The sequence below is a fragment of the Zingiber officinale genome, chromosome 5B (genome assembly GCF_018446385.1).
Source record: "Zingiber officinale cultivar Zhangliang chromosome 5B, Zo_v1.1, whole genome shotgun sequence".
NCBI classification, from domain to species: Eukaryota; Viridiplantae; Streptophyta; class Magnoliopsida; order Zingiberales; family Zingiberaceae; genus Zingiber; species Zingiber officinale.
In genome coordinates, this window is record NC_055995.1 from 105,802 (window position 1) to 132,097 (window position 26,296).

Consider the following 26,296-nt stretch of genomic DNA (forward strand, 5'->3'; position numbering starts at 1 on the left):
CTCACCCAGGGCATGATTGTATCAACAATCTCCCCCTTTTTTATATTTGATAATCTATTTAAGTTTAAGCTATTTTTCAACATATATTATCATCAAGATGTATCATAAGCATAAAAATTGCAATTAACATGACATGATATTAGTCAATCGACTAATATTCCTATTTCAGTTTTATAAAAGTTGAATTCTCATAACTAATTACGTGATTAATCAGCATTAATACTAATCGTCCACAAATTTAGATTAAAAAAATAACATCGACAAATTGTCTAGCACAACGTTTTCATATCTTAACAAAAAGATTCTTTTTTTTTTTGCCTTTTTAATAAATATATTAGTACATTATCAATTATAAATTTAGTAGATATTACCAGTAAATAAAATACTTTCTATCACAAAAGATCATGCCATTGAAATATAATTATACCAATAAAATTGAACAAATTCCACTTAATCAACTCAATTACATATCATAAATGTACAACCGCCATATCAAGAATAATACTAATAGTGATCTACAAATTTAGATTAAAAAAATGACATCAAAAGCACATGATTAGGACGTACAGTCCTACGGATATAGAGGGAGATAAATACAGATACACAACTAAAAACGTATGACCACGTTGACCGAGACGCTAACCCCAGATAATGACATCCTAAAGATTAAACCCTGAACTCTCGATCACGTGTGCGCCCCTAGCTATGCTACACCTAGGGACGACTTAATTACAATTCGTTAATTAGCAATTTTGAATTGTCAAGGAACTCTTGATACCAAGTGGCCGAGAGCTTTGGAGTCCTCACTTGTGTTTCATAATCCACGTGATAAAATCCAAACCTCAAACTATACCCAGATAACCATTCAAAGTTATCCATCAAAGACCATATGAAATACCCTCTCACGTCAGCACCTTGCCTACAGCCAAAATTAATCATCATTAGTCATTAATCAACCTCATTAAAATCACAATTACTACCCTATAAAAGTAATTAATTGATGAATTAATTATACCTCATTGCTCGATGCAAAGAAGTGAGGTAGGTTTGTAAGTATTCGACTCTCTCCTTATCATTTAACAGTGTGTTCAATGGAGTACTATGGTCGCTGCTTTGTGGATATCCTGAGTAAAATTTATATTTCATAAATAGTTTTATATAAAAATAATAAAAAATATTGAAATTCTCATCATTAATTTTCGCATGTAATATAATTAATGAGCATATATACTAACCATTTTCTGTGATAAACATGGGTATATTTCCGTATCTTTGCTTCATGTACATCACGACCTTCTCCATGCCACGTGGAACTACAAAGAAGTCTTTCATAGCTGCCTGTATGTGTAAAAATGAATAACTAAATAAATGTAAATGAAATAAGAATAATTAAAATAGATGCATAAGAAAGCACAGATTATATTGGAGGGGGGATCTCACGAAAACTTTTAGCTACAAGATTTTCATGATATTTTTATTTTAGGGAATATTCCTATATTAAAAATATAGGAAGAAGATGGTGAATTTATAAGATGGCAGATTTATTTGTTGGCATGAATTTTTTTTCATACAGTTCTCAGACTCAAAATAATAATATCATACTATTATAAAAATATATAAATTTTAGATGATTATTAATATAAGGTAATATTAAGTACACTATCAAACTCCTTCTTTGATAAGGGTCGGAGGTGGAGTAATCCCTTATAGTATTTGAAAATAATATTTGTGAATACAGAATTAGAAGTTGAAAGTACAAAATGTGTATAGAAACCTCGAGCATCAAGGGCTCTTTTTATAGCCTTCTGGTCGAGATATTTGTTTGCTGACATGGCACATTTCGAGCTCTTGGAAGCAGTTCGGGCCCTTCGACTCGGTTGAGTCGATCCACTTAGCAATGGGCCACTTAATGACTCTAAATGGTTTCGGTCATTCCGAACAGTTGTATATGATTCGGGTACCTCGAGTCTGTTGACGTAGACTCCGTGCTGATTCACTTTGGCAAAGGCTCTATTAATGTGGCCGCTCATTTAGGGCATTTAGAATGGTCAACTTAGAAGTTGACTATTCTTCATTCTTATTGCATGGGTGATGCTCACGACATCCAGAATTGAACTCATCTGAACTCAACTCCTTCCCTAGGGTACTTTCAATATCTCTCTTTTTGATGTACATCAACCTGAGTTAAAGTTAGGGAAATCAAATAATAAATGATTTATGTTAAAATAATTGAAAACATGAAATTTTACAATTTAATCCTCTTCTAAACTTAACACTCATTAATTCTCCCTCTTTGACGCACCAAAAATATAGGTAAATAAAATGAAAAAGATAGAGAAAAAATATGAAATTTTTTCTAGGGAATGTTTATATAGTATGCAAGTCTATATAGTTTTTCAAGTCGTTATTTTCAAAAAAAAAATCTAAGAATTAAACATCAGATTTTCTAAAAAAAAATAACTTCCTCAAAATATCAAAAAAAATTAATGTACAACATAATCAATCTAATAATAGAAAAAACTATTTTTATTTTATTAAAACAATATTTTTCTTAATAGAAATGAGTATTTTTTTTTTGTAAAATAAATTTTGACTTCTAAAACTCTTACTAATTTTTCTAAACATTCAAAACCTGATTAATTTTGGGAAAATCAAATTTTTAAAAATTAATCTATGAAAATTTTTAAATTTTTAAATTCCATTTTTAGTTAAAAAATTCATAAAAATTTATGTAATTGTTGAAAATTTTGAAAAAAAAAAATGCTAATAGTTAACAGATTTATTTATCGAAAAATTTAAACATAAAGAAAATGGAACAAAAAGTTAATGAAATATAATTTTATCAATAATGTTAATAAATAAAACGAATTAATTTCTAACAATTAAATCTAAAAAAATCTAACAGGTAAAAATAGATTTTGAAATCTAATATAAATGTTTACCTACTGGATTAATTAAATATTTTCTAGAAATATCATTTTTTGATACTTTTATAATTTGACCTTATAATTTCTGACATACCAATTAGACCCTCTATAATATCTATAATTTGAAACTTATAAGAAGTTTGAATTTGAGTATGTATGTTCCATTTCTAACATTTCAATTTGATCTTTCAATTTTTTATTTTCAACCTTAATTTTATCAAAATCTTCTAATAAACATGCATAGTCTTTCTTTGAATTTATATATTTGGTCCTAGTCTTACATAGAGTTGTAGATAATATTTTAATAGTATCATGCATTTTATCATAGGATAAGAATTGTACCTCACTTACTGTGTTGAATTCGTATGTGAATGCTCTTCCTTCGTCAATGCTTTCTCTTGAATGCTTTCATCGTCTTTTTCTTGGTGGTTGGCCAATAGTGCTAATCTGGCGTATTTCTCAATCTCGGACTCTTCTGATGACGACTTGCTCAATGTTGTTTTGAAGTTCCTTTGCTTGGACCTTCTTGACCCTTTTGTTGGTGCAATCTTCTATTAGTGTAGGAAGCATCCGACGATCGAACCTATGTTTTGATTATGTCAAAGGGATCAAAGTTAAGGTGTTTTATTTTTTGATGTGTTGAATGAGCTTTGCAGGAAAAGTCCTAAGTATACTTAGGCAAAAGTCTTAGCTACGGTTAGGCAAGTGGAAAACCCTAGGGAGCAGTAACTCTAGGTCATAGGGGGTGGTAACCCTATGTGGAAAGCCTTGGCGGGTCGGAGCTTCGGGCAAATATCCTTGGGGGTGGAACCCCTAGGTTAAAATCCTGGTGTCTCGAACCGGGTAGAAGTCTGGATGGGTCGTGGACCAGACGTCTAGCATGAAAACCGGAAGCATCAGACGCTAAGCAAAAGTCTAATCGGTTTGGAGGACCGAACTGGTAAAAGGTAAACTCTCCTGAGTGGAGTAGGTGAGGACGCGCTCCCCAAAGAGGGAACAGTAGGCGTCGGTTCGACCTAGGATTTCCGGTATGAAATTCGAAGTCAGAATCGGACAGGCCGAAGGTTGTCAAACATTTTATTTATTATGTTTATTCTGTTCTAACTTTGTCTTGCAGGGTATATTGTTGTTTTGGAATTAACGTGTCTTGCGGGTACAAAAGGAATAAGTTAAGCCTCGGATGAACAGTGTCTGAGGCGCCTCCATGGAGCTTGGAGGCGCCTTGGACCGCAGCTTGGAGGCGCTTTCATGTGGATCGGAGGAGAAGATTTCAGCGCTGATCCACGCAGCTAACTCAGCTCGTTGGAGGCACCCTCGAGGAGTTTGAGGCGCCTCCAACAGGTTATTTAAGTAGTCTCAAGCAGCACCTTCAAGACATACTTTCCTAAGCCATCTTTGTGCAACGAGCTGCTCAAGAAACGACCCAACGACGCTACAACACGAAGCCGACAACCCGAAGCTCTTAATCTACTATTTCTTTTGTTGTTGGTAAATTTAACAGCTTTTATTGTACGTAATTTGTAACACATTTTCGAAATTATAGTTGTTGCCCAGCATAAACGCTCAATGAGCATGAGCCTTGGAGTAGGAGTCGCCACAGGCTCCGAACCAAGTAAATAGCTTGTGTTCGTGTGTTGTTTTCTTTCTATTTCTGCTGCATTTACTCGAACGATTTCCGAATCCGAAACACGTGAAAGCCACGAGCGCTATTCACCCCCTCCCTCTAGCGCGATCTCGATCCAACAATTGGTATCAGAGCGGGGTCGCTTCGATTTGGTACAATCACCAATTAAGCAATTTTTTCGTGGTCTTTTCAATTTTTTGAAGTCAATCGGAATTAGTATAATTGCTATATTCTGATATGTGTTCACGTTCGAATCAATTTTTGCTCGAAGTTGATGCAACACCACTCGAGTTCGTGTTCTTTTTATTATACATCCCGCACTGCTAATCTAGGATAAAGTCTTGGGATTTGTTTTTATTTTTCATTGTGTGCTAGACTCTTTAATGACTCTCCAAGAAGGTTTTAGCATAGTCCGCCCGCCACTCTTTTCCAGCGAGGACTTTGGCTATTGGAAGAACCGGATGAAATACCACCTCAAGACGCAAGTCGAGATGTGGATTATTATCTAGACCGGTCTCGAACTTCCACGTGACGGCGCGGGAGAATTAGTCTCATGCATCAACTGGGACGGTAGTATAAAGAAGAAGGTTGAAGCCGATGTCAAAGCAACTTGCATGCTACAATGTGGACTGACAAAAGAAGAACTCAACAGAGTATGATCATTCTCGAGCGCCAAAGAGCTATGGGAAAAGCTAATCGAGCTACACGAGAGCACTTCCGACGCTAAAGTAAGTAAGCGCGACTTAATTTCCAATAAATTGTATAATATTAAAATGCAGGAAAATGAGACGGCTAGCCAACTCCACGCCCGGATACAAGATCTACTCAATGGGCTTCATGCGATCGGACAAAAGGTAGACAACAGGGACATAATCAGGTACTCCTTAAATGTCTTTCCGAGGAATACCTTGTGGGCATCCATGGTAGATACGTACAAGGTTTCTAAGGACCTTTCCTTTATTAAATTAATTAGATGAATTATTTGCAGAGTTTGAACTCCATGAGCAGACTAATGCACACCCGGTCGAGAAAGGTGTTGCTTTGGTTGCAGGTACAAGCAGAACCCGGGAATCTAAAACAAAGCGCAAAACCAAAATCGAGTCCAAAGACGAATCGGAGGATGAAGACGAGATTGTTTCCGAGCTATTAAAGCTCGTACGAAAGATCTAAAGAAATAAAAAGGCGACTCAAACGAACACGAGGGACAAGTCCGGAGTCACCTGCTACGGCTGTAACTAGAAGGGGCACTACAAATCAGATTGTTCAAACAAAAAACAATGAAGAAAGAAGGCATTGAAGGCAACTTGGTCCGAGTCATCAGATGAATCCGAGACTGATGAAGAAGAACCGACAAGCTTCCTCGCGTTACCAGTGCAAGCCAACATTATCAAAACTGAGTCCGAGCTCGAGTCTGAAACCGAGAGCGAGTCAGAAACCGAGTCCGAGCGAAGCCACGGATCCGCATCTGTTTCCGAAGGACCGAACCCCACTGTAAGTTCTCTACTCGCCGAAACTCAGTTAGATGATTTAAAGAATTTAGTTCCTTACTTGTTAAAAAAGTTGGCTAAATCCAACATCCGGGTCAAGTCACTCCAAAAGGAGATAACAGCCCTTAAGGAAATGACTGACTCGAGTTCTTTAACTGAGTCAGTTCAAATTAGAAGTTCAACTCAAGTCCAGCAACTTGAGGAAGAAAATTCTAATTTGAAAACTCAAATTAAAGAACTCAAGGACATGTTGGAACGGTTCACCCTGGGTTCCAAGAATCTTGATCTGATTCTTGGAAAACAGCGAGTCATTTTCAACAAATCTGGACTTGAATTTAAAACCAAAAGAAAATACAAAGCATATCTATCCTTAGTTAATAGAAAAAATAGAAACATAGTCCAAGCATGGGTCCCCAAGTCAAACTTGGTTAATCAAGTTGGATTAGGACTATATTGGGTCCCCAAGGATCAGATCTACTACCTTGATAGACCATATCGAGGCTATGATCCAGGGGGAGCCAATAGAAAGACCATCTTTACCAATAGATAGAATTGTTTGATGCTTGATTTTTTTATATACATGTTTAGATTCAGGATAGTTTAAGGACGTAGGTGTAATTTACACTTATCCAGTTAAACCTAGGGGTTTCAAAAAGAAAATTAAATATATAATTTCTTTGAGTGGCTCTGTCTAGGAAGTGGTGGATGATCCCATACCCAAGAAGGTCGAGTGCCTCGCCACGACTTGGGAACCAATCTTATAAATGCGTATTTAATTGACTAGCTGAAAAACCTAAGTTTAACTCAAATGTAAATTAATCCTTAGAAATAATCTAAATTCAAGATAACCATCTCACAAAATTATTTAAGATTACCTGATTGATAACTTAGAATTGGGTGAGATGGATCTAGGCTGAATCAACAGGATTAATCTTCAAATAAATTCAAGTTAATCAAATAAATTCAATTTAATCAAATGAATCAACTTAATTATTTAAAACTCATTTTCAAAATCTTTTCAAAACTCTTTCAAAAATATTTGAAAAATTATTTAAAAATCATTTTAAAAATCTTTTTAAAACTCTTTTAAAAATTATTTGAAAAATCATTTTAAAAACTCTTTTTAAAATTATTTAAAAATCATTTTAAAATATTTTAAAGACTCTTTTAAAAATTATTTGAAAATTTTATTTAAAAATCTTTTAAAAAACTCTTTTAAAAATTATTTAAAAATCATTTTAAAAATCTTTTAAAAATTATTTGAAAAATTATTTTAAAATCATTTTAAAAATCTTTTAAAAACTCTTTTAAAAATTATTTGAAAAATAATTTTAAAAATCTTTTAAAAACTCATTTAAAAATTATTTGAAAAATTATTTTAAAAAACTTTGTTTTTCAAAACAACAATTATTGTCAAAAGCTTTTTAAATTTATCTAAGTCTTTTTCAAATTTTGCTAAATAGTTTTCAAAATTTTCTAAATAGTTTCAAATGAACATAGCTAAGTGTTTTTCAAACACTTTCACAAACTCTTAAACATTTTTTGGTTCAAGTTTAACTACTCTTCAGCGGGAGCTCAAAATTACCCAGGATATATTGCCATTCTCCCTAATTAACATCTTTTTGATTTATATCAAAGGGGGAGAGAGGTCCAAGTTAAGGGGAAATTAAGAGGGAATATAGGGAATTATTTTCTTTGCATTTCTTATATGTTTAAAATTCTTTATTTTACTGTCATAGTTTTACTTAACTTTGAACCATGTTGTCATAATCAAAAAGGGGGAGATTGTTGGTGTGGGAAGCATCCGATGATCGAACCTATGTTTTGATTATGTCAAAAGAATCAAAGTTAAGGTATTTTGTTTTCTGATGTGGTGAATGAGCTTTGCAGGAAAAGTCCTAAGTATATTTAGGCAAAAGTCCTAGCTGCGGTTAGGCAAGTAGAAACCCCTAGGAGGCAGTAACCCTAGGTTATAGGGGGTGGTAACCCTATGTGAAAATCCTTGGCGAGTCGGAGCTTCGGGCAAAAATCCTAGGGGGTGGAAACCCTAGGTTAAAATCCTGGTGTCGCGAACCGGGTAGAAGTCTGAATGGGTCGTGTACCGGACATCCAGCATGAAGACCGGAAGCATCGGACGCTGAGCAAAAGTCCAGTCGGTCTGGAGGATCGAACTGGCAAAAGGTAAACTCTCCTGAGTGGAATAGGTGAGGATGCGTTCCCCAGAAGAGGGAACAGTAGGCGTAGGTTCGACCTAGGATTTTCGGTACGAAATCCGAAGTCAGAACCGGACAGCCCGAAGGCTGTCAAACATTTTATTTATTATGTTTATTCTGTTCTAACTTTGTCTTGCAGGGTATGTTGTTGTTTTGGGACTAACGTGTCTTGTAGGTACAAAAGGAACAAGTTAAGCCTCGGATGAACAATGTCCTAGGCGCCTCCATGGAGCTTGAAGGCGCCTCGGGTGCAAAGGGAGCCGAAGTCTGCGCGGAAGAGCTGCAGGCGCCTCGGACTGAGCTGGAGGCGCCTTGGACCGCAGCTTGGAGGCTCCTTGGACTGGTACGGAGGTGCCTTCATGTGGATCAGAGGAGAAGATTTCAGCGCTGATCCACGCGGCTGAATCGGCTCGTTGGAGGCGCCCTCGAGGAGCTTTGAGGCGCCTCCAACAGGTTATTTAAGTAGTCTCAAGCAGCACCTTCAAGACATACTTTCCTAAGCCATCTTTGTGCAACGAGCTGCTCAAGAAACGACCCAACGACGCTACAACACGAAGCCGACAACCCGAAGCTCTTAATCTACTATTTCTTTTGTTGTTGGTAAATTTAACATCTTTTATTGTACGTAATTTGTAACACCTTTTCGAAATTATAGTCGTTGCCTAGCGTAAACGCTCAACGAGCGTGGGTCTTGGAGTAGGAGTCGCCACAGGCTCCGAACCAAGAAAACAACTGTTTGTGTGTTGTTTTCTTTCTATTTCCGCTGTATTTACTCGAACGATTTCCGAATCCAAAACGCGTGAAAGCCACGAGCGATATTCACCCCTCCCCCCTCTAGCGCGGTCTCGATCCAACATCTTCCTTGGGTCAAGGTTGACAGGTTAACTAAGTTCGAGTTGGTTCTGTTAGAATTTGAGAGATGTCCTAAGGCAATCACCTTACAATTTTTTTTTATTTATTTGATAAGTATAGATTTACTATTTAAGTGCATATTATATATTTGATTATCTTAAACTCACTTACTAAATATCCGTAATATAATTCATAGCATGAGAGAATTTATGATTGGATCGTAACTAGTGATTATCTCTACATACGTAATTATGAATATATTGAAATTTCTCTAGTCGTTGAATTGATTCTTTCGGGCATCATCAATTCTGTAAGACTAGCACGGGTTATACTCCTTGGTTCGGCCAAGCAGCTATTTTCTCATTGGCTAGAGACATTGGGATGTCGAGAGTTAAACGTGGATGTTGATTATGGTAACTAGTTCATTGGAGTGACTTACTGTAAGACTTCATATGGTTCTCTACATATATATATATATATTTGTCTGTGAAGTTCTTACTACAGCACGAGTGCAGGTTTCCTTCGACTTGAGGCATATAAGTTATCTTGGTCATAGAGACTAATACTTTGACATCTTAAGCAAGCATCTCATTGAGGTGTGGAGCCGAGATGATTGGGTATAAGTTGAAGTGTCTGAAGGTGTTTGGATAGCTCACAGAGGATTCACCACTCCTTACAAGGAGATGTATTCCATATGGTCACTCGTTAGGATTATTACTCAAAGTCTTTGGCCAAAAAATCATATGTTAAGAGTGTGAGACTCTTGTACACATGCATGAGTAATTTGAATCCGCAGAATGAGGAAGTATTACTTGGGCTAGGTGTGACGTAGTCAACCTAGTAGGGACAAGACACATAAACCATGTCCTGAACCAAGTGAAAATAAGACGAGTGAAAGGAACGAGGCACGACTCACTATAGCTGCTGAAGGGTTTAGAATTAATTCTAAGATCAACTATGATTTTCTGGCTAATTAGGGATCATGATGTACTACTAGGTGACATTCATGACCATTCTATAATTAAGTAGTTAATTATGGATGACCAAGATAAATCGGGAACATATTGGGTTACACGCACTAACGAGTCTCTAAAAGACGTAAAATAAGTTAAAGAATAGAATTCTTAGATCAAGAGATAAATGTTTGGTTGGATCATACATAAGACAAATATGAAAATATTTATCACAATGAAACCGCGGATAGGCCACATCTCTTTAATCATGAATTAGTCATAAACCAACTTGGTTTAGTTGTGAACCAAACCAAGGGGTTAATGGGCTAATTTTTTGTTGAGGGATAATGGGTTGGATTTGGGCTTTCTAATCCAACTCATTAATGAGGGTTATATATTGATATGATTGAGAGAAGATTATACACATAAAATCATTAATTGGCTTGTAAGATTTTTGAAAAATTGTAACCCAATTTCTCTTCTTCTCTCCCTCTCCCCTTTCTCTTTGTCGCCACCAATAAGGGGAAGCTTTTCCCCTTGTTGTCGTGACCACCACAAGGAAGAAATCTCTTCCTTGTATGCTTCTCTTCCTCTTCCTCTTGATCCCTCTTCTTCGCTTGTGGCTAGTAACTTTCAAAAGAGAGGCTTATACTCAAGGATCTGTTTTCAGGAGCTCAACGTGGATACGAATAGAGGCGAGGTTCGACAACGTCGCTATGATTGATGCTCTTCTCGTTACAGGTCATCCGTAAGGTATACATAACGTAAATTTACTTTCCATAAAAATTTAATTATGCGATCATGTTTAGCATATTGTATCCTTGTATGGGTGTGGTGCGTGTGATGTAATGATTTAGGAATTATTATTATTTTATTTTCTACTGCGCATGTTTACGAAATGTGTTTTAGCACACACCGCATCGAGCATATCCCAACAGGCTCGAGCTTGAGTTTCGATATTTGAATAATATATGTGAATGAGAAGTCAAGTGGGTCAAGGATGATCAGAGACTTGACTAGCAAAGCCCTAATTGGAAGTTAGGCAAACGAGAATTCCTACCTGGAGATTAGACAAATAGAAGCCTAAGTAAAATTAGGCAAATCTAGTTGAGAACTAGGTTAAGTCAAAGGTAGGTTAGTTGGGAGATAAACACTTGGCACAAGTAAAGTCCTAGAGGGACTAAATAAACCTAGTTGGGAACTAGGTTAAGTTCAAGGTAGGTTAGCTGGGAGCTAAACACTTTGCACAAGTAAAGTCCTAGGGGACTAAATAAACCTAGTTGGGAACTAGGTTAAGTTCAAGGTAGATAAGCTGGGAGCTAAACACTTGGCACAAGTGAAGTCCTAGTAGGACTAGGCAAACCTAGTTGGGAACTAGGTTAAATTCAAGGTGGGTGGATTAGCTGGGAGCTAAATACTTGGCACAAGTAAAGTCCTAGTGGGACTAGGCAAATTTAGTTGGGAAATAGGTTAAGTCCAAGGTGGATTATCTAGAAGCTAAACACTTGGTACATGAGAAATCCTAGTTGGGAATTCGGCAAAGGAAAGTCCAAGTTGGTCAAGGATTGAATAGACACTTAGTGAAGAAGTCATAGCAGGTCAAGGGTGACCGGATGCTAGGCAAAGGGAAGTCTCAATGAGTCATGGACGGCTTTAGAGTTGAGCTAAGCTCAGGTTCAGATTTTAGGCATGAGTAATCAATTAGCCCAAGTTCAATTGATTAGTAGATCTATTGGGAGTGTGTTCACAACAGCACAGTGGGGCTCTGGATCGATTGATGAATCGATCATGGCTAGTGTTAATCAATCAGTGAATCGACTGAATATAATTTTCACGAAGCACAGAGGCATGGTGAATCGATTGGGTAATCAATTCAGTCTCTCTCAATCGATTGGGTAATCGATTGGGAGAAGCTTTCTCACCAAGCTGAATCGATTGGGAAGGTGCACAATTGATTGGGAGTTTTATTGCGAGAAAACAGAAGCTTGGTGAATCGATTACGTAATTGATTCATCCGAAAGTGAATTGATCAAGTGATCGATTGGGAGAAGCAGAAAAAAGTCGTTGCAAAATTTGGACGACTAGATTGAATCTAATTTGATTTGGTAATCGATTGGAAGACCTAAATCAACACGATAAAGGGATTTTACAAAGATTCAAACACACTTCTTCTTCCCCGCTATTCTTCGCCAGTTCTTAAGGTTTTGTAAGAGAAGTGTTGCTACACTTTACAACCGATCAAGAGGCAATCTAGTGCAATAAGAGATCAAGGGAAAGGTTCTTTATTGTTGTATTTATTTCTTTATTCTTGTTGTACCCTTGTTGTATTATCTCATATATGAGTTTGTATGAGACTTCTCGACCTCCAAGAAAGAGATTTTCATTGTGTATTTGTGAGTGAGCAATGAATCCTTGGATTAGTCACCTTAAGGAGGTGGAGACCTAGTAAAATCTAATGAGTTAGCATTGCTTCGAGTTTCCACTACAACAAATCATTAACAAAACGATTGGAGCTAATCACCCCCGCCCTCCTACTCTCAAAGTGTCCTAACACCTTTGTCCTTTTCTTTTCCTTTATTTTTCAATCTGGGGTGGTTGTCCTTGATATGCTCTTCTTTACTGTAGTCATAGCACCTCACTTTCCTATTTTCTCGTAGAAGCTTCTTAGTTTATGTCTTATCAAATTTGTTAGTTATAAGAAATTTATTTAAGTTTATTACCATGTATTCTTCTTCATCTTTGTCCAGTGATGACTTTGAATCTAGTTCAATCTTCTTAGCTTTTAAAGTGATATTATTGTTTGACTTTTCTGTGTCTTTAAATTCTACACATCGGGATTATTGTAATTCCAAAGTCGAAAATAACTCTTGTAAGTATTTATCTCCAAGTCCTTCAAGATGTAGTAGAAATCCACTATTGATGTCCACTCTTAGATTCTAGGAAAGGCGTTGACTACTGTATATCAGAGGGAATCCCAATTAGACATCATTTCTCCGACGTTGGTTAGTCCAGTGATCAACTTCTTGATCTTTGCATGCAGTTGAGCCACCATTTCTCACCTTTCCATCTGAAAGTTGGTTAGTTGATTTCAAAGCAGGTCACATCTTGATAGTTTGGCCTCCGAGCTTTTTTCATGAAGGTTTAGGAACTTCTCTCAGAGTTTTTTAGCGGTGTAGTAAGTGTTAATTTGGTTGACTTCCTGAGGTGATAATATGCTTAACAAATGGAATTCTACTTTACCATTGGCTACAAAGCCAATATGTTGCTTTTTGTTCTAAAGGTACTCTTCCTTTTCTTCTCTGTTCTTATTCTTTGGTGCTTCAAAACTATATTAAATTATTAATAAGATATCGAAATCTGTTTTAAAAAATATCTCCATTCGTCGCTTCCAAAAAGTGAACTTTCCCTTGAACTTTGGTGGGTTAATGCTTGATCCGACCATTCTTCTTATTATTTTAGTTAGTGGTTAGTTTTTCTAAGATAGTTGGGCTTTGATACAACTTGTTGGGATCGTTGGACCGGCTAGAGGGGGTGAATAGCCTATAAATTTTAAATTATAATTTCTCTTGCTTTCTACTTAGCAAAGATACACATCAGTTAAAAAGAAATAACATCAAGAAAGTAAGGAGACTAAGGATTTACTTAGTTTACAACATGAATGGTTACTAATCCTAGGTAACATTAAGTGCATTATCAAGCTCCTTCTTCGATAAGGGTTGGAGGCTAAGTATCCCTTTACAATGTTTGAAATAAAAGTACAGAGTGTGTATAGAAACCTCAAGTATCAAGGGCTCTTTTTATAGCCTTATGGCCAAGATAGTCATTTGTTGATGTGGCACATTTTGAGCACCTAGAAGTAGTCCGGGCACCTGGATTCGGTCGAGTTGATCCACTTGGCAACGAGTCACTCAATGGTTCTAGATGATTTCGATCATTTCGATCGCTTGTATGCAATCCAGGCGCTTGGAGTCTACTGATGTGGACTTATGCTAATCCTCTTCAACAATTGCTCTGCTGACTTGACTGCTCATTCAGGGCGCTTGGAATGATCAACTTAGAGCACTATAAAAAATTAGTAAAATAACGACGAATTTTTAGCGACGAAATTAAATTTCAAAGCAAATCATCGCAATTTACGACGACATATTAATTTGTCGCAAATATTATTTTTTTAAATATTTTTTTATCAAAATATATGTTAGCGACGAATTTGTGGAAAATAAATCATCGTTATTTTTTTAGCGGCGAAATATGGAGTTTGTTGTTAATTAATATGATAGCGGTGGGAAAAATGCCACTAATATTCGTATATTAGCAACGAAATATGCCAACATCATCGCTAATATATATTAGCGACGATGTGTTGCAAAAGTCGTCGCTGATATTTTAGCAGCGAAAATACTCTAACTCACCGCTAACATATTATTTTAGCTACGAAATCTATAACTCGCCGCTAACATTGATAAAAATGACCTAATTTCCCTAACGCCACTCTGTCTTTCTCCTCGCACCACACCTCCTCTTCTTCTCCACGCACACCTCTTCTCCGGCGACTCTAGTGACTCTGATGGAAGCCTCCTGCTCCCTTCTCCTGCGCCATCCTACACCGCACTTCTCCTCTGGTGCCTTCCCCTCATTGAGTTTTACTTTCCAACAGCCAGCAGAGACCATCCACACTACCTCCTGCCCCTTGTCTGTTTATTGTTTACAGAAGCACCACATCTCGGTTCATCTTCCCTCCTATTTCTGGCGATTTGGCAAGCGACTGACTACTCCCTTTAGAAATCTGCTACTTTTTAGTAAGGTATATTCACTCTCTTTTAACCATCAGAAACCAGAAAATCTAGTTGTAGATTTGATTTATTGAAAATTTTGTAGTGGTAAACCTGTGATGATTTCTTATTGGTGAATGTATATCCTTGTGCTGGTTGATTTAGGATTGTGCATCATATATAACTAGTACATGCACTGACATGATTGGTCTTATGATCGGTAGAGATCAGTGTTGCCTTAATAAATTCACGAAGTTGTTTTGATGTTGATCTGATGTATGATTAGTGCTCAGGTAGTTTTGGGGAATTCATTGGCATTTTCAGTAACTGATCTGATACAGGTCTATATGATCATGCTTTTATATCAGAAATTGATCTTTAGGGCTGTCAATTGTGTTTTTCATTTTTATTCATCTTTATGTGCTTTTGTCTAGTTTAGTTCTTTAGTCCTTGATGATCTCTTGCCTACATCTTTGCTATCCCCGTCCACTCCTCAGTGTCAAACCTTAGCTTGGTAATTAAAATGGATTATGATTCCAGAAAGTTTGGTAACCTTGTCTCTAGGTGATTATAGTAGCTATACCTAGTTTAGAATTGTAATATTTTTTTTTGGTAATATAGTCATTTATGGTATGTAATGTTAGGCCATGTGTGTAGAAAATTTCTTAGTCATGCAGCCTATTCTTTTGTGATGCATTCTGGTCATACTTTAGTTTTTATTTGTTTAATATGACATTTCAAACTTCAAGTCTCCATGTTCACTTATATCAATTTGGCTTAGGTAGTGATATATTTTTACTCTTTTTTCCTTCGGAATTCAAATCTTTGAGTCCAATTTATTTTTTTTTCCTTTGTTGACCTCAACGCTTAGATGATAATTTTAGGATTATTTTAATGCTTAGATGATAATTTTAGGGTTATTTTGATGTTATTAATTAATTTTAGGATTATTTTATTGAATAATATGAATTTTTTTATATATTTAATCAGGTCATAAATATGAATAAAAGTTGGATAATGATTGAGAATCAGATTGAACCTGAATATATAAATGGGTTAAATCAGTTTTTTAAGGTGACAGAGAATTATATGATAAGTTTGAATTTATTCAAAATTCGTTGTCGAAGGTGTGGCAATTTGTTTAAATATGAGTTGGATTATATTCGAGGACATCTTTATAGATGGGGATTTGATAAATCATACAAAGTTTGAAACTTTCATGGAGAAGCTACTACATCATCTATTAATATAAATATTGTCAATGAAGAGAAACATGATTGTGGTTTTGAAGAAGATGATTTTGAAGAAATATTTACTGATTTAAGAAATGCAAAAAATATCAATACCAGTGGACCTCAATTAGATGATATTAATGCAGATGATATTAGAGGAAATTATACCTTAATGTTTGAAGAAGCACAAAAAGAGTTGTATCACACTTGTACTAATTTTTCGGCATTGAGTTTTTTGGCCAAGTTAATGCATGTGAAGGTGTTAAATGGGTGGAGTAATAAATCTTTTGATATGTTACTTCAGTTATTGCAAGAGGCATTTTCAAAATCGAATGTGATTCCAAACTCTCATTATGAAGCAAAAAAAATGTTAAAAGAGATAGGATTGACATATGAGAAGATACATGCATGTGAGAATGATTGTATATTATTTTGAGGTGAGCACGAGAATAAAGATATATGTCCAGTGTGCAAGGAGCCCAGATACAAGTACGATGGGATGAATAAGAAAAAGAATGCTCAGAAAATTCTTTGATATTTTCCTTTGAATACCAAACTTAAGTGGTTGTTTATTGCCAAACATACAGCAAAAGATATAAGATGACATAAAGAAAAGAGGGTTGAAACAGATGGTGTATTAAGATACCCAGCAGATAGTAAATCATGAAAAGAATTTGACACTTCACATGAAATATTTGCTAGTTATCCATGAAATATTTGCTTAGGGTTGGCTACTGATGGTTTTAATCCATTTGGAAACATGTCAAATGCTTATAGTATGCGGTCTGTTATACTTGTGAATTATAATTTACCACCATGGAAAATGATGAAGCCTTCATATTTGATAATGTCTCTTTTAATTCCTAGTCCTAAATCACCTAGGAAAGAGATAGATGTGTACTTACGAACTCTGATCAACGAACTAAAGGAGCTATGGGATGATGGGGTGGAAGCATATGATGCATCGACTGAACAAGTATTTCAATTACATGTTGATGTGATATGGATCATTCATGAATTTCTAGCATATGAAACAATATATGGATGGAGCACAAAGGATTATAAAGCATGTCTAGTATATCTTGATGAAATTAAATCTGGTTATGAGATTTTAGCACAGTTAAATGCATTACCCCAAGTGACATCCAGTAAGGATCCTACATTAAGTAAAAAGGGCAGCGATCTTTGGATGAAACAAATTAGGTAAAAAAGTCTATATTTTTTGAGTTAAATTATTGGTCAGATTTAAAATTGAGATACAATTTAGATGTGATGCACATCGAAAAAAACATCTGTGACGCTTTGGTTGGCACATTATTTAATATAGATGGAAAGTCAAAAGATACATTTAAAGCAAGGTTAGACTTGCAGGATATGGGAATCAGAAGTGAATTGCATTTAAAGAAAGTTGGAGACAAATTTAGTAAACCATATGCAAGTTACACATTGACATAGAAGAAAGACGTGAATTTTGTCAATTTTTAAAATCCATGAAGTTTCCTGATGGATATGCTGCTAATATATCTAGAAATGTGAATGCAAATGATGGAAAGTTACATGGACTAAAATCACATGATTGACATGTCTTGTTGCAAAGAATACTTTCAGTGGTCGTACAAAAATTCTTTCCAAAAGACATATGCAGCACACTAATTGAGTTATATGATTTTTTTCAAAAAGATAACTGCAAGATCTTTACACTTAGCGGACTTATGTATGGAGGAGGAAATAGTCTTCATATTATGTAAGATGGAACAAATATTTCCTCCAACATTTTTTGACATTATGATTCATTTGACAGTTCAGTTACCCCGTGAAGCCATGTTAGTTGGACCTGTTTCTTCACGATGGATGTATCCCTTTGAATGATATTTGGGCAGACTAAAAAAAGTATGTTCGTAATAAAGCAAGGCTTGAAGGATATCTATTGCAGAAGGGTATATTGTAAATGAGGCATTGACTTTCAGTTCCTTTTATATGAGGCAAATTGAGACAAGATTTAGTAGGCCAGAACAAAACCAAAATGTTCAACCAGTAACATGCAATTTAAGTGTTTTCTCACAAGAAATAAGAGTATTTGGCAATCCACATAATCTAAAATTACCTTTGACTTTGTATAAGAGAGCACATTGGTATATTCTCAACAATTGCAAGGAAGTTGACCAATATAGGAAGTAAGTTTTTTACATTATGTAATTTTATTGTTTATATTTCATTATACAATTGTAAAATAATTATTTGTTTTTGCACTGAACATCTACAACTTCTGTCACATAAAATTCATTTAAATCTACTTCTCCAATACCATGAGCAAGATTTTCCACAATGGTTTAGGGATAGAATGATAAAGTTAAAGAATTTAACAAATTCAAAAATCATAAACGAGTTATATTATTTAGCAATTAGACTTGATGTTGAAGTTCAACTATATGATGCCTGCATTGTAAATGGTATTCGATACCATACAAGATCTTGTGATGCTCGCAGAACTACTCAAAATAACGGGGTTAGCGTACCATCATCTGATGATGGTGACAATTTAGATTTTTTTGGAGTGTTGAAGGATGTTGTTCAACTATTTTACTCTTTCAGATATAAAGTACAATTATTTTGATGTGAATGGTTCCAATGTAATCCGAAAAAAAAAAATCAATAGTTAAAGAGTTTGGTTTGTTATCTATTGACACTTCTAAAACATGGTACGCTGATGACCCATTCATTTTGGCCAACCAAGCAAACCAAGTTTATTATTTAAATGATATAAAACGTGGAGGTCATTAAAAGGTAGTGCAAAAGGTTCAACACCGAAAAATATACGAAGCAACTGAAGTTGATGAAGTATCAGAAGAAATTGAATCCGGAAATAATTTCAATATTGAGACTAACCAAGATAATTCTTCTAATGAAGCAACTTTAGTAGTTGGTGAAGAATTAGAGATATCCTAACTTTGTAGATTTGATGTTGAGTATCAACATATAAATATGTCAAATGCACAAGTGGAGCTAACTAGGGATGCTCAAAGTTTTTTTAACGATGAGGATGAAGATACTGAAATTGATAGTGACACAGATGATCAATTATCTCTTTCAGATGATAGTGTTAATTAATTTTTATGAACATGGTAAATATGTTTTTCTTTATTTTTAATTCATTACTTGTAGATATCTATATATATTGATGTATATTTGTTGATCTATATATGATGAATATGCGACAGCCATGCCACCTAAGAGGATTGAGCACTTACCAGTTTTGGAGATACCTATAGATGATAGTTCTCCCAGTGGTTAGTTATTTTGTATTTAATTTACAAAAAATTTATCTAGATATTTCATCTGTTAATTGTTAACACTATTGCATTTACAGGCCGACCGCTATATAAGGAGACACGTGGCACACATTCTGATCGGCTGCAACGCCAAATTAGTGATCGGGGTAGATTGCCTGTTACTTTCCGTCAGAGCGATGAGCATCCCATTGGCCCTAATGCAGCTTCATTTATGACCGAGTTAGGCCTCTCGTTAAAGAAGTTTGCTCCCTTACAAGCTAAGAGTTGGAAGCACATCCCTACTGAGAATAAAAGGATGATATACGATCGAATATCAGTAAGTATAAGTAATTCAACATATTTATAACCACTCCTTTATTACTAACCATGTGCAAAATAAATTTATTTTTTTAGACTGCTTTTGATATAAGTTTTCAAGAGGGTTCATCTTCGGTCATGAAGGAGACCGACCAATTGATGAGTGCATAATATAGAGATAATAGATCTAAAATGCATAACCATTATAAGAAGCTATCGCGCCTTCCTCCTGCTGAGCGCCGACAGCATATTCCGATTGAGTTCTATGAGACTCATGATGTTTGGGACTACATGTGTGCTCTGTTTGAATCTGAGGCATTTCAGGTAACTCATTCTATAACAAATGTCTTATTTATATAAAAATTTAATTATTTGTTCTATAACTATTGTTTTGTTTATACAAAATTTTGTGTTGTAGAAACGATATGCAATAAATGTCAAAAATCGAGGAAAACTCCCATATAACCATCGCGGAGGTTCTAAATCATTCATCGGGTATAGTTACGACGGTGTAAGTATTAATTTTATAGTTATCTTATATTGTTTGTTGATTAAAATATTAACACATTATTTTTTTTTAGATCGATCAGTCACAAAGAAAAGATCGGATTACTATCTTTAATGAAACTCATTATAGCTCGAAGAAATGGTGGAATGGAGACACGACAAAAACTGCATATATATGTTGACCTTATTTAGTGAATTTGTTCTTAACTGTGCATAATTATTTTTTACAACATTTTTAACATGTTTGTTTTTTCTAGGATGATATGGTGAGACTACGTGATAAATGTATTCTATCACAAAATTCAGAAGGTGGCATGATGTAGTCCAAATTACAGATATAGTTTATGATCAGGTCCATGAAAATATTATTTAATAACCACCGATACAATTTCCATTTTTTTCAAAATATATATGACATGTTGTCTCGATATTTATATGAAATGTTGTCCATCTTCTTTCAATACTTCTTGCAAAACATACTTATCTCGATATTTCCATCAACTGCTATTAATATTATATGAAATTATCTGCTTCAATTATGGTTCATTCGCATAAAGGTGTTCACTTGTTGGCTGACAAAGAATTTGCTTAATAATTTTTTTTAAAAAAATCTCTAACTGACCTGAGTAACAATATTAGATATGTGTTATTAAGGTTGTAAATGGCAATAAACATTTTGGCACTCCTAGTAGGTGGTCTTAAGAAGGCTGATCTAGAATGATAGACGAAGTGTCGCATAGAAGAGTTGAGAATAAGCTAGTGAATTTAATTAGACAAATTAACACAGGGAGGTACATATATATATATGCTAAAAAGCATCACAAATAAGGATGAAAAGATTGAGCTTTTGTTGTAGCGCGAGCACAGCTCAAGCACTAAAGATCCTTAGGTCAATGAGGATTGAGTTGATGTATTAAACTTGTTTGCTTTCTTAACAAGTTTATTTATAAGTTTTCAATTAAGGTTTTATGAAGCTTAAGTTGTTTTTTTATTAATCTTAATTAGACAGCATTGCTCTTGTAATTTAGTTGAAGGTATGGCAAATGCCTTAAGTTCAGATCAAGGTTGGTATGGCAAATGCTCTTGTAACAAACCCACCCCCTTCTTTTAAGCTCCCACTGATGGTAGTGTTCTATTTAAAGTATTTCATATAAAATAGTGATTAAGTTGTTATATTCATTTCTTTAGTTTATTCACTCGAGTCACTTACTTTGACTTGCAGGAAAGCTTATAAAGCTCTTTTAAATTCATGCTTTTCTTATATTACATTTCAATATCATCTTATTTTTCAGTATATCTATATTTCATAATTATCTTATTTGATTGTTATTTACTGTTGTATCATCATATCATATCATATGTTTTACTACCTTTAAAATTTTGTATTAGGTCCTCGGTACTCGGTTTGGATACATCAGAGGACTTGGAAGTGGGTCAAAGCCAGTTAGGTCCATTTCTTCAGATGCCACATCCTCATCCAGATCAATTAACGCAGCATTGCGTGAAAGACTTGAATCGACCCAAGATGAGAGCGAACACCAAAATTCAGCTAGCAAACACCCAAGATGAGTTAGCATCAATTAAATCAAGACAAGATATGTTTGAGCAAATACTTAACCGATTGGCACCTGGAGCATTAGATTCCTTGATCCATGATTCATCTTCAGCTCCACCTCCTCCTCCTCCGTCTTAGTTTTTGATGTTGTGGACTTTTGTATAGAAACAAGATGTTCTAGACTTGTTTTGAACTTGTTTGGATTTTTTGTTGTGAACTTGGTTGGATTGTTGGTTGTGAACATGTTTTGAACTTGGTTTGTGAATGTTATGATTATATTTGTGTTGAAGTATGAGTTAATTGTTAGAGTATTTGTGAATTTGTTGTTATAGTTATGATGATTTGTATGTTTATAAATTTGTATACAGGATATGAACGATTTTTTTTTTTAAACCAGTGGTTAGTGACGAATTTGGTTGCATTCATCGCTAACCTGTCTGCATATCGAAACATATCGTAACTGTTGCGACGAACTTTGATTTATTAGCGACGACTAATTCGTAGCAAAGAGGTCAGCGACGAACCTCTCATAATGTGTCGCTAATCGCTGATAACTCAGATTGGGGACGTAGTTTTAGCAACGATTTTATATAAATCGTAGGGAATATGTTAGCGACGAAATAAATAAAATCGTCGTTAACATTAATTATAGCAACGATACTATTTAAATCATCGTTAAATATTTTACGGCGAAGTAATTTAATTTAGCGACGAATAGTTTAACGTCCCAAAAATAGTAGCGACGAAATATATATTTTCGTCGCTAATATATGTTTACGACAAGCTTATAACGGTGATTCTAGCGACAAAATTTTATCGTCTCGAATATTTTTCAACGACGAAAAAATAATATTAGCGACGAGAAAAATCGTCGCAAAATATCTATTTTCTTGTAGTGGAGGCCAACTATTCTTCATTTCCGGTGGCATGGGTGATGCTCCGAACATCCAGAATTAAACTCACTCGACTCAACTCTGTCCTTCTCCTCAAACAGTCTTCCTCTTGGCTTCTCATCCCTCAGATACGCCTTGCACATCCTTCTCACTCCACCGGTGTCCTCTTTCGTAGCTCCACATCTCTTGGATGCATCGAGCCCGTCGGCTCTCTTTTCGTATCATTCTTCTCACTCGCTGTATTTGTCGCTCAACTTCTTATGCTCCTAAGTTTCTACACACTTAGACACAATGCATCAAACACACCAGACCTAATTTAACTCGGTTATCAACATCAAAACTAACCCAAGATACTTACAATCTCCTCCTTTTTAATGTGCATCAACCTGAATTAAAGTTAGGAAAATTAAACAATAAATAATTTAGGTTAAAATAATTTAAAACATAAAACTCTACAATTTAGTCCTCTCCTAAACTTAACGCCTATTAATTATATCTCTTTAATTACATCAATAAATATGAATAAATAAAATGAAAAAGATAGAGAAAAAATATAAAAAAAATTCTAAGTGGAGGTTCATATATGCAAGTCTATATATTTTTTCAAATAGTTATTTTCAAATAAATGAATTTATAAGAATTAAACATCAGATATCCTTTAAAAAAAAATTGAATTGATTGGCGTGGAATCGATTCAACTCTTATGTGAATTAATTAGACAATCGATTCAGAGTTTTTTTGCAAGAGCGCACTGGGAAATGATTGGACTGAAGTTTGATTGATTGAGCCAATCAATCAACTTATTTTATCCGGAGCACAAAAAGGTTGTGAATTGATTGAGGGAATCAATTATGCCCTTCTCAATCTATTGACCTTATCGATTGGGACCTTTGTCATGAGAGAATAGAGAACTTGAGAATAGATTGTGCAATAGATTATGTTGTTTTCTCTCGTGAACGTAAAACTTCTAAATTGATTGGGACAATTGATTAAAAACTGTCAAATCGATTGGTATAGCTCACTAATCGATTAAGGGTTTGAAAAAGAGTTGTTCTGTAGGTTGTTGGACGGTTAGTTGACGTGACAATCGATTAGGAGAAAACCTAATCGATTAGGAGGCGAAAAGTAGTTCGAATAACATCCATATAAAAGGAAGTTCATCTAGGGTTTTCGCCGTCAGTTCTCGGGACCCTGAGAAAGAAGTGTTGTTATATTTCCAATCGATCAAGAGGCATTTCTACACAACAAGATAGCAAGCCAAGCAAGATCTCATTGTAAAATGTTTACTTTCATTTTCACTTATATTCTTAACTTATATTCTTATTGTACTTCTCATGTTTGAGGTTGTATAAGACTTTCTGGAAAGTTTTCGAAAAAAAAGTATGGTCATAGTGGAACTGTGTGTATGATGTAAATTTTTATATTAGTTACCTTCGATCAAGTAAATCGGATCTGTTAGTATTGTGAAGATCAAGTAAAAGAATCTAAAAAAAATAAAGGACTGGAAAAAATCTAAGAAATTCTCAAATAATTATATAAAATAAATTTCCTTCACCTTTTTTCCAATTGGGACTCCGTTTCTTTCTCCGGTGGTGAGCACGAGGGCATCGCCTCGGGGCCCCACGGAGCCACACTCCGGACAATCTTTCGCATAGAGACTCGTATAATGATTTATTCCAATGAAGTCCAATTTACTTTGCAATTTTCTCTTGTCACTCCCTGAGAACTTTGGCAGTCTGGACCCTAAAATTTGCCTCATTTCATAAGGATAATCGCCGCGTATAATGGGATCAAGAAACCTTCACCCCAAAAAATAATGAATTATTATTTTTCCATAACATTTTTTTGATGCATAATTAAGAGAATAATTAAAGAGTTAATTAATCAATTACCATGCAGCATTAAATGCTAATGCTCGCTGAGAGGCCTTGAAATCCTCCGTTATATTCCTGAGTGGCTCAAACCAAGTGGTCGACATCGCAATTCCAATAGCACCTTCTTGTTTTATCTAATTTAATAAACTTTCAGGGGTAAAATGCCATAATTTTGAAATTCTAAATTGTATTTTTTTAAAAAATAGAATTTTCCTATACCTGATACTTGCTCCGGTAAGTTTCTACTGCAGTAGCATGGGCCAAGATTATGTGATGAGCCGCGACATAAGGCTCGGTGCTTGAGTTGCCCGACAAACAATCTTCAAATCCACGCGAACAACGGTTGGGAGGATACGATCCGATTCGATACCCATAAGTGACTGCGATGTTGGGTTCATTGAAAGTCGTCCAATACTTGACTCGGTCGCCGAATTCCCTAAAACAAATATCTGCAAATTCTCCAAATTCCTCCCTGGTAGAAAATAATTTACACACACTGTGAGCTTCATTTTTATAAAAAGATTACAATTTTTTCTAAAATATGCAAAAAGGTCCGCACTGTAGTTGTGGGTTTAGCCATCCACCGTATCTGTCTTCGAGCTCTTGTGGAATGTCATAATGATTCAAGCTAGCAAATGGCTTTATTCCTAATATTTTATTTTTAAAAAAAAATAAAAAAATATATTCATTAAAAAAATAAAATTAATCAATTTTGGATTAATAATTTTGTGTTTTTAATTAAGATTACCTTTAAGCAACAAGGCATTAATGAGTCTGTTGTAGAAAGCAATTCCTAGTGAATTAGTTCCTCCAAGCCTCCCTCCTGCCAAATTAAATTAAGAAAATTAATTAATTAATTAAAATTAAAATTAAAAGAATAAAAAATAATATAAAAAATACTCACTAGGTAAAATTCTCGACCATGATATAGAAAATCTATATGCATTAACTCCAAGAGATTCCATTAATTCTATATCTTCCTGTTCAGAATTAATATTTGTACTCAATTAAATCATATTAATTAAAACAATAATAATTAATTAATATTTATGCATATTTAGAAAATTATTAGCACCATGTAACGATGGTAATGATCATCTGCTATTTCTGCATTGCTACCGTCCCTGATTCGTCCTGAATAAATAAATAAATAAAAACTTAAATATATAATTTGTATTATATAATTATTCAATATATAATATAATTATACCGGGAATATGTGTGAGTATATCCCAATTGCTTAAGCTCTTATTATCTTCCAAGTAGGCTCCCTCGATCTGTATATATATAAAAATATGTCATATAATGCTATAAAATTATAAGAAATTATGATTCTACCCCTTCCTCCCTCCTTTTTCAGGAGTTGGAATGATATTTCTTAAATATTCATACCTGAAACGATGAAGTCGCAGTGCCAAAGAGAAATGAGGAAGGAAAGTAAGTCCGATCAATGCAATCAACTGAGAAAGAGAGCATGCCGAGCACTATGATGGACAATTGCACTAGCAATCTCTTATCCTCCATTCGCTCCGAGTGAAACAACAAGTCAGTCGGATCGATGTGAATGGGATCGGAGTTGCTAAAGGATTACTATTCTTAGCATAAAATCAAAATTAAAAGCAGAACGAAAGAGGATTCTTTGTGGATTGATCACTAGTTTAATTACCAATCATGAAGATGACCTATTCGATTGCCTACTCGGTCGATGATGGTTCCCGACTATTTTGTCAAGGCTGCCCGGAGCTAACTGCCTTTACAGAAAAGAGCAGAAGAGGGAATAGGAGGAGGAGGAGGAATTAAGCATAAGAATACATACAACA

The 26,296-nt window shown here is 34.9% G+C and overlaps 2 protein-coding genes across 7 annotated transcripts; one reads left to right on the forward strand and one right to left on the reverse strand.

The window, feature by feature from the left end:
• Window positions 1–463: 463 nt before the first annotated feature.
• LOC121983769 (beta-glucosidase 18-like) lies at window positions 464–26,160 on the reverse strand. The gene is made up of 12 exons (XM_042536380.1): window positions 25,869–26,160; window positions 25,687–25,753; window positions 25,552–25,610; window positions 25,381–25,456; window positions 25,225–25,299; window positions 25,036–25,123; window positions 24,696–24,948; window positions 24,495–24,610; window positions 24,158–24,401; window positions 1,236–1,338; window positions 1,016–1,124; window positions 464–919 (listed from the first exon to the last, which is right to left on the reverse strand). Exons 1-12 carry the CDS (start codon window positions 25,998–26,000, stop codon window positions 730–732), a joined length of 1,512 nt encoding a protein of 503 aa, XP_042392314.1. The 5' UTR covers window positions 26,001–26,160; the 3' UTR covers window positions 464–729.
• On the forward strand, window positions 14,466–22,018 carry LOC121983771. Of its 6 annotated transcripts, XR_006112700.1 has the most exons (8): window positions 14,472–14,860; window positions 19,279–19,347; window positions 19,428–19,666; window positions 19,744–19,971; window positions 20,066–20,158; window positions 20,229–20,331; window positions 20,412–20,506; window positions 21,544–22,018. XR_006112700.1 is itself a non-coding variant. In XM_042536384.1 (2 exons), exons 1-2 carry the CDS (start codon window positions 14,624–14,626, stop codon window positions 21,721–21,723), a joined length of 417 nt encoding a protein of 138 aa, XP_042392318.1. In that variant the 5' UTR covers window positions 14,466–14,623; the 3' UTR covers window positions 21,724–22,018. The 6 variants fall into 6 exon arrangements, 1 of the variants encoding a protein (XP_042392318.1); XR_006112704.1 differs by having other exon boundaries at window positions 14,471–14,860; window positions 20,238–20,331; window positions 20,412–22,018; XR_006112701.1 differs by having other exon boundaries at window positions 14,473–14,860; window positions 20,229–20,506.
• Window positions 26,161–26,296: the final 136 nt, after the last annotated feature.

Bases quoted from the DNA above. Each gene is read 5' to 3' on its own strand.
- LOC121983771 (XM_042536384.1), top strand. From the start codon at position 14,624: ATGGAAGCCTCCTGCTCCCTTCTCCTGCGCCATCCTACACCGCACTTC. The intron at 14,861-21,543 runs GTATATTCACTC...ATTTTGTATTAG, and splicing joins ATCTGCTACTTTTTAGTAAG to GTCCTCGGTACTCGGTTTGG.
- LOC121983769 (XM_042536380.1), bottom strand. From the start codon at position 26,000: ATGGAGGATAAGAGATTGCTAGTGCAATTGTCCATCATAGTGCTCGGC. The intron at 25,611-25,686 runs GTATAATTATAT...TTATTTATTCAG, and splicing joins TATACTCACACATATTCCCG to GACGAATCAGGGACGGTAGC. The intron at 24,949-25,035 runs GTGCGGACCTTT...ATTTTCTACCAG, and splicing joins TGGCTAAACCCACAACTACA to GGAGGAATTTGGAGAATTTG.